Source organism: Gavialis gangeticus, unplaced genomic scaffold (assembly GCF_001723915.1).
Source record: "Gavialis gangeticus isolate Ggan-Ray unplaced genomic scaffold, GavGan_comp1, whole genome shotgun sequence".
Classification (NCBI taxonomy): Eukaryota; Metazoa; Chordata; order Crocodylia; family Gavialidae; genus Gavialis; species Gavialis gangeticus.
Window position 1 is genome coordinate 74,128,650 of NW_017729024.1, and position 10,958 is coordinate 74,139,607.

At 42.5% G+C, this 10,958-nt stretch overlaps 1 protein-coding gene and 1 long non-coding RNA gene across 2 annotated transcripts in view; both read left to right on the top strand.

Annotated features, from left to right (window-relative positions):
- The first annotated feature begins 22 nt into the window (after positions 1 to 22).
- The window catches only part of MAN2A1 (mannosidase alpha class 2A member 1), a 305,918-nt gene continuing 294,982 nt past the window's right edge, over positions 23 to 10,958 (top strand). Inside the window, exon 1 of the mRNA XM_019517247.1 lies at positions 23 to 274. Coding sequence (XP_019372792.1) covers positions 140 to 274 — 135 coding nt within the window. The 5' untranslated portion in view covers positions 23 to 139. The remainder of the gene's footprint in view (positions 275 to 10,958) is intronic.
- Positions 1,211 to 4,630, top strand: LOC109297472. Its single transcript, XR_002097324.1, has 3 exons — positions 1,211 to 1,221; positions 2,767 to 2,774; positions 2,892 to 4,630. It is a non-coding gene; the product is annotated as an uncharacterized LOC109297472 (long non-coding RNA).

Consider the following 10,958-nt stretch of genomic DNA (forward strand, 5'->3'; position numbering starts at 1 on the left):
AACTCCCCGCCGCGGCAACTTCGCGGGCTTGCCGGCCCGACCCGACCCGGCCCGGCCGCCGGGAGAAGTTTGCCCGGCCGAGCGCGGGGCGCGGAGCGGGGCCCAGAAGTTGCGGCGGCGGCGGCGGCGGGGGGCAGCGATGAAGCTGAGCCGCCAGTTCACCGTGTTCGGCAGCGCGATCTTCTGCGTCGTCATCTTCTCCCTCTACCTGATGCTGGACCGCGGCCACTTCGACCACCCGCAGAGCCCGCGCCGCGAGGGCACCTTCCCCAAGGTGAGCGGCCCGGGCCCTGCCCCTGCCCCTGCCCCGCCGAGGACTCCCAGCCCGGCCGTGCCGCGCAGGTCATGGGGACGGGACTGGACTCCCTGCCCTCCTGCCCCCGCGCCAGGGAGCCCGTGTCTGCGGGGCTGGGGCCAGGATGGGGGGTGGTGCGTGAGACGGGTCGTGGCGCCCAGAGAGGGGCAGGCAGGGCAGGATTTTGCTGCCACCTGCCAGTCCCCCCCCCAGCAGCCTGCTCCGCTTCTCCGCGCTCACACGAGGATCCCGGAAGCATGAAGTGGGGCAAGACCCCCCTTAACTTCCTCTTTGAATCCCGCTGTCTGCCTCAACAGGTTGGCGTAGAGAAACGTCTCAGCTTTCCGTATCCGTGTCCTCAACCCCAAATGCAACTTTTGCTAGTCTCCCCATGCATCTGCGGTACCTGACTTGAGGACTAGAGTAAAGAGCAGCCTTTGGCGCCCCTTGCTTTTGTTTTTTCTTGCCTGGGTAGGAGGGAGATTTCAAGTGGGTGCATGTGTTAGTACCTTCAAGGCATGGGATCTTTGTGTCTAGAAATGAAAAACCTGACTTTGCTGATCAGGAAATAAATAGGTAAAGGAAGACCGGAGTCTGAGAGAGTCTGTTTTCATTGTTATATTTTGGAAAATGTGAAATCTTTGGCATCATCCATGTTCAGAAATAAATAGCATTTCTTCCTTTCTTTTTTTTTTGTCTTGTTTCAAAATGGAAGTGAAAGAAACTGCTGCTTAAACTGTTACATCTGCCCAACAAAAATGCTCCTTCTTTGACTCCTGCTCTTCAACTTTCTTGTAAAACAGAATGCTGACCATATGATTTGGTAGCACGCAAAGGAAGATAAATCGTCTGGTTTCTTTTACAGTAGGTACCCAAGATAAGCGACAGAAGGTCAAACTAGAAGTAAAACACGTGAAAAATATTTAGTCTTTTTTGTGTAGAAATAAACAAAAGGAACCTTCTTGTGACCCCAGGAAACTTGGATGAAGAGGAGAATCCTCTTTTTTTTAAATAAAAACCTTTTATATCCCTATTAGATGTAGAAAGCCCTCACTACTAAAATTATATTTCATCCAAAAGAAAAGGGTGTAAAAACAAGACCTTGATGCAGCTTGTGTGTGAAAGGGGGAACAAAGCTGCCCTGGTTTAAAGTTATGGATTAGAGTTTGGCCACCAGCTGATCTGGGAAGAAGGCAGGCAAAAGAAACTGCTCCAGGCTTGTCTGTTCCACCTAAAGCTCAGAAACAGGAGAGAGAGAAAATGAGGCCAATGCAACATATCTTAAGAATTGTTTTAAATGTTGCTTTGCTCGTATAGCTAGTATCTTGTCAAAATGTTTACAGATCCCTCTGTGGGACTTTATGCCACAAACTCAAATGGAACTGAATCCAGAAATGTAACGGAGAAGAATATTCAGGTTGTCTTTTATGAGGTGATTTGGTGACATTAGGGTTCAAAAAAATCTTAAACACCAAATAAATATGAAGGATATGGTGGAAATGATTTAATTATCAATGCCATGGTGCTGAAGATGCTGTCAGTTTTCTATCCCTATGTTTTGTTCTAGGCTTCTACGTCCTGTTTTACTTTGGCTAAAAGGTGTGAGCTTACTGTCACCTTCCTTCTTCTGCCATGTTCTGGCTCCTGAAAGTGTGTCCCTTCTTTTCTTCCTCTTTCCCAAAATATCCTGTCTGCTGTGACGGTAGAAGTGTTTGGTTACTTTTCTCCCACATCTAAGCTATTTCAAAAGTGTTTTTTTTTTTCTGATTGTAGAGTCCCTAGATTAGGCCCCTGAAAATAGCTCCTGTTCTTGTTTTATATGGTTATATCTCTTCTATGAAGCTACGGATTCAGTTGAGGGCTGCGGCGGGAGAGTTCTTGGATCCAAACCTGTGGGGACTCCGTCAGAGCAATTGTCTCCACCCAGGTGGAATTGCTGCCCAGGTGGAGATTGTTCACAGCTGCCAATCAGAGAAACTGAGACATGACTAGTAATTCACTTTGGTATAGTTTGGGATGCCTGCTAAACCGAGTTACACATCGACTTGAGTTTGGCATAAAAGACAAAGATGTGGGAAAGGTTCAAGAGTAGCAGTCCCAGTAGTGCCTCAGCTAGCGTGGTTTGTTGTTGCTGTTTGTTTGTTTGTTTGTTTAACTGCTGTTGCAGGCCTCAGATCAACAAGGCAAGGTCAGTTTTACTGACGTTAACTTCTTGATGTTGTTTGAAAAAGTTGCGAGCAGCTGGAGGCTCTGTTCATTTGTGGGCCCAGGCGTACAACTACCGTGGATTGAGTTCGCATTTGGAAGATTGTCTTTCAGTTGCAAAGGTTAAAATTAGTTTTTCTAAAAAACTGAAAGCTTACATAGCAGAAATGACTGGTTTAGGCCCCTTCATTCACTTTCAGGCCATCAGGAGTGAAATAATTTCTTCAGCCTTGTTTTAGCAAGACTGAGTCCAGAGACAGCACTAGATATTTCAGTTTCCACTTCTTCACAGGCAAGTCTTACGTGTGAGGGTTTCCTTATCTTAATCCCGTGCAGCTGAGGCTAAGCTCTGAGGCCTCCTCTGCATAGAGAGGTTTCTGCTGGTAGGCAGACTGAACAGTAGGATCAGAGGTACAGGATCCAGCTGTCCATTCAATATTTCGAACTTGGGATCTTGTGACACATGAGAATAAGAAAGATCAAACCTTCCATTTCAGAGGGGCTTGGGATTTAAAATTTCTAGGGGATGCTGTCCTCATTCTGTCATCGAATGCTCTTATATAGACATCCCATTTCCATGTTAAACTTCAGAGCAGGTTTGGTAAGGTGAGACGACACCACGCTTATTCTCCTCATTTCAGTGTGATCAAGGCGTTTTGCTTTCTGGAGATCTTGCATCATTCAGCAGTCCTCTGGTGTATTTCACTTATATCAGACCTCTTGTCTCAGGATAATAGATTAGGCTATCATACCGGCCTATTTGCATTTACTGTATGATTTTTTGGATGGACTTTGGGGATAGAGCATTTTCTATTAGTGTGAAAAAATATAACAGATATCAAGGAGTATAGTGTAAAATGGAGAAACGTTGTGGCCTGATGCGAATGTCCACTTGTGCCCTTTGAGTCTCAAATCCCAATGAGTCTAACCAATCTACGTTCTTTAAACATCTTGGGTCTCTTGTTGAAACCTTGTGATGCATCTTCCTAGCATTTATATCTGTCATACACATAGAGAAGGGTTTTCAATAGTGTCTCAGCTTACAACCATCTTCCTTTAGAATGCAAAGGCTTAGAGGATGCATTGCCATTTGTAAGCAGGGTTACCCTATTTCCTGACTCGAAACAGGACACTTCCCACTCCCCCCTCATTGCTCTGGCACACTTGGTGCCTCAGAGCCTCGCTGGGACTGTTCCATTTGAAAATGGGGTGTATGGTCACCCTGTCCATAAGGGAATTGACAGCAATATGGCACCTAATGTAGATTTAGCAGGTCATATGGGCCCTCCCTTTGAAACAAGAGCTTTCTATTCTTTCCTGTGTTTGTATATGGAGACCTCCTTTCTCCTTCCTCCCTGCTTCTATGAGAAACTTTCATACATTTATCACCTGTGAAGCTGCTATTTAGAGGCTCTATACACGCTGAAAGACATTTAAGGTGAAGGCCTATTGGTAGATGAGTGCTCAATTTATTTTTAGATCCAAATCTGAGCACTCGCCACTTTAAGTAAATCATTGCTTGGGAATTTTGTAGTGTATAATATACGTGGACAATATACGTGGACAAGTGCTCAAAGAAGAAAAAAGGTAGTTTATCTGTACAGAAAGGTCCATTGAAATAAGTTTTCCATATGTGTCTTTTATGACCTTCCCCTCCCTTTTGGGAGTTTACTGTACCATCAGGCCTGCTGTGAAGAAGGAATTGGAGTGCTGGTTGGTCCTTCATTGCCTTTTATACTCTGTTTTTGAGGCATAAGTGTTCTCATGGTGATGCACAGACTGAGATAACCCTGTTTAACTGAAACTCAGGTCTTGAGCAGATGGGGTGCATGCGTAACTAAAATGGAATACACGAATGGGCAGTCTGTCTTGAATCACTGGCATATTGTACCAGCAAACAATTTCTTTTTGTGTATTCTGCATGTTAGATGAGACAGTACTACCACTAATTAGACTTTCACTGTGTTTTCTTAAAAGCTCTTTGAACTTTATTAAATTCATTTTTTGAATCTGAATCGCTGTAACAGATCTGTTCTTCTGTGCTCCATGTATGTTCATATCTACAGGGTTGCAAATTCTTATAGTCCTAAGTCTTTCCTCTCCACAAAGATATAAACATGTTTAACTCTATGCATTTGTCCTTTGGCTTTATTATAAATAGCATATTTTATCTCACAAAGACTAGGTTTGTGTAAAAACAGGCCATATTCGATTCGGATTTGGCCTGAAATGCGGCACAGTGATTAGATTAATTGATTTGGATCACTGTCCTGATTTGACTCAGCTGAATTTGAATCTGAAGATGCGATGCTGATTTGGCCATAGACACAGCTTTAAATGTTTTTTTCTACATACCTCGAGGTACCTGGGCATGGCTCAGGATGGTGGGGCAGATGTAACGTCCCACAGGAGCGTGGGGTGGGCGGTGGCTCCCCCATGTACTTGGTAGCAGACCTGGAAGTGGACTGGAAGTACTTCTGGTCCACTTCTGGGTCCACTGCCAAGTGCATGGGGAACCTCTCTTATTTACAGAAGTGTACGTCCTGTTTCACTAGTATCTGGCTTGCTTGTGCTGTCCTAATGTGTCGAATTTCATGTCATTTTAGTGGCTTGAATAAGAGTGAAAACATCAAGTCTTTTGCTACTGCCTTATTTTTAAGTGAGACCCTGAGATTTCAACATGGATTTTGTTTCCTATGTGATCATATGGGGAAAAATTAGGAAAATCAGAGTGGCCGCTTATCTGCCTGAAGATCATATTTTAAGTGTTGCTTCTGCTGGAACTCCTGCATACTGACCTGCAAATGCCTGGACATGTGACACACAATGTTTTTTCCTTTTCTTTTTCTTTCCTGCATTGTAAAACAAGTTATTAAAAAATGTATAACTATAGCAAACAAAACTGTCAACTAGTTACCATATTTGTTGCTAGTATTGTGTAGCCACATTCGCTTCACAAGGAAAAAGGTAATGTCCTTCTTTTACACATTAACATCCTAGTGTAGATGAGGTGAATTACCTTCTGTTTCAGCTGGTCAAGGTAAACCCTAGGCTTCCCCAGCATACTGAACTGTTCTTTTTGTTCCTCCAGCAAGGTTTACCATGGCCAGACAAAATGTGTTAAAATGCTTGTTTTGCAAGCCCATAAATGGCAGTGACACAAGTGACGTTCCTTCAAAAACATCTGGTTTATGTCATCTTCCTTTTTCCTCATTGTTCTCCCAGTGCAGCTGCAGGTGGGCTAGCTGCTGGTGCTGCTGCCAAAACTGCTCTAAAAGCTGCATGGTTGTACATTAGCTGCTGACAGCTGAAGCTGTCTGGCAGTGAGATGTCAAACGCACCTTCACAAGTTGCTTTGTAGGCTTGTGGAATAATGTTTCATCCATGCTTCATGGTAACAGTTTGAAAACAATTTCAGCCAGCAGAAAAAGAGATGGGCCATTAAATGGTGGAGGAGGTGTAACAGGAATTTGAGTTTATCTCAGGTCCCAAAAGAGTAGTTTTTCTGTTATGTTTTCTCATCGTATGCTGTGGGAAAGATCCCCCAGTCAAAAGCCCAGCAACTACATAAAACAGCATGGGATTTCTGCCCACAATGCTTTGAACAATGCTTTTTCTGGAAGGAGTCCTTGCTACATGGATTCAGTGATTTCCACTGGAATAAGAGCCAGTTGGCTATGGGGATGTGTCTGCAGTCTACCATTTAATATGTAGCAGTTAGTGCAACCCACTTTGGTTTAGACTTGAACTCCTGCGTAGACAAACACACAGACTTTTTATTCTCTTTAAATATAAACACCTTGATATTTTTATTAGTACCCTTCCTTGTATGATATTTTCTAAACTCTCAGCACAGCCTTTAGTAGGTACAACTGTTCTGAAGCAGCAGATTTTGCCTCTATGGGTTAATAAGTGTGACTGTTTTATACTTGGTTGTCTTAGTGCAATTTAAATGCCTCTTTCTTGACCTTTTTTGCATATCCAAATGCTACCTTTGTGTATAAAGGGATGCAGAAAAATGATATAATCCTATAATATTTGAAACATAGTTTGATTATATTACTCAAATTCAGAGCTTGTTCCTTTAAAATTGGCCCTTCTTGACTTTTCAGTGTTGAAAAGTATAACCATAATTAACATTTTGATATAAAATATTCCTTAGGTTTTAAGAGAGAAGATTGGATAGTGTAAAAAACCACAAAATGACTTTTTGGCTTCAGGACTTAACTGCTGGTTTGCAGAAAAAAAGAAAAGATGGGGGGGGGATGAAGTTACTACAGCAAAGCACTTGCGAAGTCCATAACTCTGAAACCCTTTGGCTGGACATCATATAAATACTTTGCTGTGTGCGTAAGATGCTGTACAAGGGAAAAGTCGCTTTTCAGCTCTGGAGCTCATAATCCACTGCAAAGCAGAGCCCCTTTATGCATACCTCACTAGACTGCAGCAGCTATTGATGACTTCCTTGTACCTTACAAGGTTCACATAGCCTGAACTTATGTCTTAGTCCTATGCATACACTGTCTGGTCAAGTTTGCTAGGCATAGGCAGCAGCACAGCCTTCAACTGTGGGCTTAGTGAAAGATGTTAAACAAAATGTGCTTGCCACGTACAACGCATGATTTTTAAAACCTCATGACTTGTTCAAATAAAAAATAAATTTAACCTTGGAGCACTGACTTTTTCTAATGAGCGTTCAACTTTTGTATCTCCTGTTTTTTTACTGAAGGAGCTATTTAAAAAGAGCTCAGGTGACTGAGCCATTTTTTTTTCTCAAACTCCCTTCCCTCATCAAACAAAAAGCCATCAGATAGAAACAGAGTCTAAAAAAATCGGCCTGAATAAAAGATAACATGTAAATAAAACAGGATTAGACGTAATAGTTATTGTCACAGACCTGATCACGGTGGGGTTCCCAGAGCCCTGAGTTTGTCCCCCCTGTGCTGCTACTTGTCCCAATGAATAGACCAAGGTTGTCCTGCGATAGCTCTCTCTACCACAGCTAGCCTCAGCTTCACAGCTCTTATGCTGGACACTCCAGCTACGATGAAGAAATCTCCCTGCTCCAGGTAGCATGTCTCCCCGCTTCCATTGGGTTATGGAAGAATTCTTTAGGTCCTCCCTCTCTGTGGAAAAAAAATATCTAATTGGGGACTTCACTGATATATGGAACTGAGTTTTCTTCAGTAGGGCTCTTAGGGATTTGTTTTCAGTTTAGGAAAAAACCAGGCTCTTGTCTAGGTCAACGCCTTTGATCATCTTTTCACACTACCTTTGCATTTATGAGACATGGGCTTGCTTGCTTGGCTTGGGGCATAGTTAGAAGCCCAGTTTTTGTGCTCTACTCTCCAAATACATGGGTTCTAAGAAGGGGTAACAAACATAAAAATGTGGTTGTTGATATATTTTAACAACCTCTGTTATGTGTGTTCAGAGTTGAGATTACAAACTGAACTATGCGTGCAGATACAGGGCCATGCACACATACTTGTGTCTCACATTTCTCTATATGCAGCACTTTTCTCTTATGCTCCAACCCCCTACCTCATCATTAACGTTAAAGCATTCTCTGAGATGACTTTGATTATAGTCCTACTGTATTACCTCTGGCTGAATTAAATACAGAGTACTTGCAAAAGGCCCTTGGTACTGCCTGCCCATTTGTTTGTCCAGGAAGAAGCATCTTGAAAAGACAGAGTTATGTATCTTAGTTCAGCAGTCTGTTTGTGTTTGCCTAATTATTCCTTGCCCTCCTCCCCTTTCACTTACTCTAGGTTGAATATATTTTAAACTGTTTTTGTATTGGAGAAGCTCAAGTTGATCCATGAGATTTCTTGGGTGGACAGACTTCCCATTCTGCACCTCCCCCCCACTCCTTTGTGGCTTATTAGTCCTTTCCAGTCACTGGTTTGCTGATCAGTCACCAGGCAACAAAACATCTTGGCATACCTTGATGATTTTTTTGCCTAAAGGCTTAGAAACATTCTTTCAATTTGGAGTCTCTAGCAATTAAATATTTTCCACCACTGTGCGCTTTGATGTTAATGTTACTGGACTGTTACTGGTAATTTTTTTGTAGTCTGTGGGCCATTCATCAGGCCAAAACCTCCCCTTTTAACTAAATATACTGACCACTTTTGATGACCTAAGATGCTACTTGCAAGCCGACAGATGGGGAGTGGGGGAGAGACAATAAAAACACGAGAGAGAGGAAAGTTGCAGCTGTAGGTTGCGTTGTGATGCAGAAAGTTAAAGACGAGACATTTTTTTTTTCTTCCTGAACAAAACAGTATCATATTTCATTGCTTTTCCAGGGCTTTCCCCCTTAGTTGGGCTAAGGTGGCTGTCAGAGGTTACTGGAGAGAAGATCCTGAAGTGGGGGAAAAAAGTGGTCAGAGATAGTCCAACGGTCCAGAGACAGCCACATTCTGTGTCCTGCAGCAGAACAATTAGCAACAAGTACAGTAGTAGAGCAGGCCAGGGAGAGGGTCCTGAGAGATTGGTGATGAAAATTTGGGACTCAAGAGTTTCTGAGGGAGCAGAAGTAACTGTTTGAGTAGCTGCTTAGTCTGATGGCTTCAGATAATAGCCCCCCTGCTTGTTTGTGTAACTGGATGAGTAGGGTGGGGAATGAGTTGGTGCATACACGGTTGAAAGGGAAGCAAGCACGGATGGGTATTTCTTTTTCATTTTAGCCCTTAGTACATTGGTAAGATTAGTAGAGCTGGAAGGGACCTCCAGAGGTCATCCACTGCAAACCCCGGCCTGAGGCAGGATCATCTCTATCCAAACCATCCCACATAAAATATAATCTAAACTTTACATATGACTACCATCAACCCTGACACAACATAGACCTAACACCCTAACCGGCCACCAGTAAATCAGGAGAACCACAGCATGTTGTCAGTATATGCTCAAGAGGTTCTGGGTAGAGGGCCATGCCCCTTGCTACAGAGGATAGTCTCTTACCAATGACCAGGGGTGTTTGACCCCCAGCCTGCAGAGCTGTGTGATTTGGTGCCCCTAGTTCTCCCATGGGTCTGAAAATTTGGTATTGGGGTAGCAGTGGCAGCATTAATTGCCACTCGCCTACTGGTAAATTTCCAGACTTGTGGGGAGTGTGGAGGGCTGGATACTGTGGCCCTCTGTGCTAGATCAAGTGTTTGGGCCAGGGGTGATGCTGGGCCGGTCTAAGGCGGTACAGAGCCTGATCCTGGGCCCAGGCAACCTCAGCCCAGACATGTTCTTTTAGTATAGAAAGTATTTTGAATGGGCGAGAGGTTTTAAACTAGAATTACATTTTTAAATAAAATGCAGGAAATAAGTTTTGGTAGTGCTTTATAATTAATAAATACAGTCTGGTAACTGATGTCCATTTCAGGCTCATCAGAGCACTTTATCTAAAAATAGATCTTTTTAAGTTGCAGTGCTGCAGGATTTAAATTTCACATTAAAAAAGTGAAAGTTAAACTGGGAAAAAATGTTCCCAAAAGAATTCTTCCTACAATAGTGATTTACTGGCAGTAGTTTACACAACACGCGTGTGTTGGGATTTCTTATGATACTAGTTTATTGGTTATACCTTGTATGGCATCAGTGTATTTGGACTAAGGTTTTTGTTATAGCTTTTCCATTTCATATTTGGGGTTAGGCTAAGTTAATGAATGGTATGTTTGAGAGGTGGTTATACAATGATGTTTCTTTAAACTTTTTAAAGAAAACAAAGGGATATAGGTTCTAATAGAGTTTCGTATTGGCTAGAGGCTGAGGGATTGTTGGCCATAATATGAATTATGTTGAGGGCCAAACAGTGTTCAAATGCTAAAAATAGGTATGTGGTTAATTCAATTTTAAGAGTCATGACATCTATGAGAAGCATATTTATAAGATATAACTAATCCAAAAAGGAATGCTGTCTATATCTTTTTCCTATAAGAAAACAGACGAATGAATAAACATCAATCAAAAACTTCCCAGTATTATAAAATGGTGAATGGAGGGGAGTATAGAGGTTATATAGTGACCTGACCTCATGTTAGTGGAGACATAGTAGCTAAGGTAGGACAGGTTTGTGCAACAGTCTGTTGTCTAGATAAATGATAGTTCTGGTGATTTAAGGGAACCTGTAGTGAAGCAGGTGTATTACCTTGTATAAATGCTGCTTTCCATGAGAAGTCAAAAAGATCAAGGCATTGGGCAGTATGCAGTATCCTAAGCAGGTTTAGCCAGTTGCTTGACAATCTATGTATCATGTAATTTATAAAAACAGTTTTTGTTTTTTGCTTGTCTGCATATGATAAAACAAAGTGCCAAGCATAGGCGCACAAATGCAAAGAAAACACTGCAGAGATTTTGGCTTCATGCATTTGGCTTTTGTACCACCAGAGGGCATGGGACTACACTTATTTTTCCACACAATACTACCACACGTGCAATGACTTTTCTTTTTTCTTTT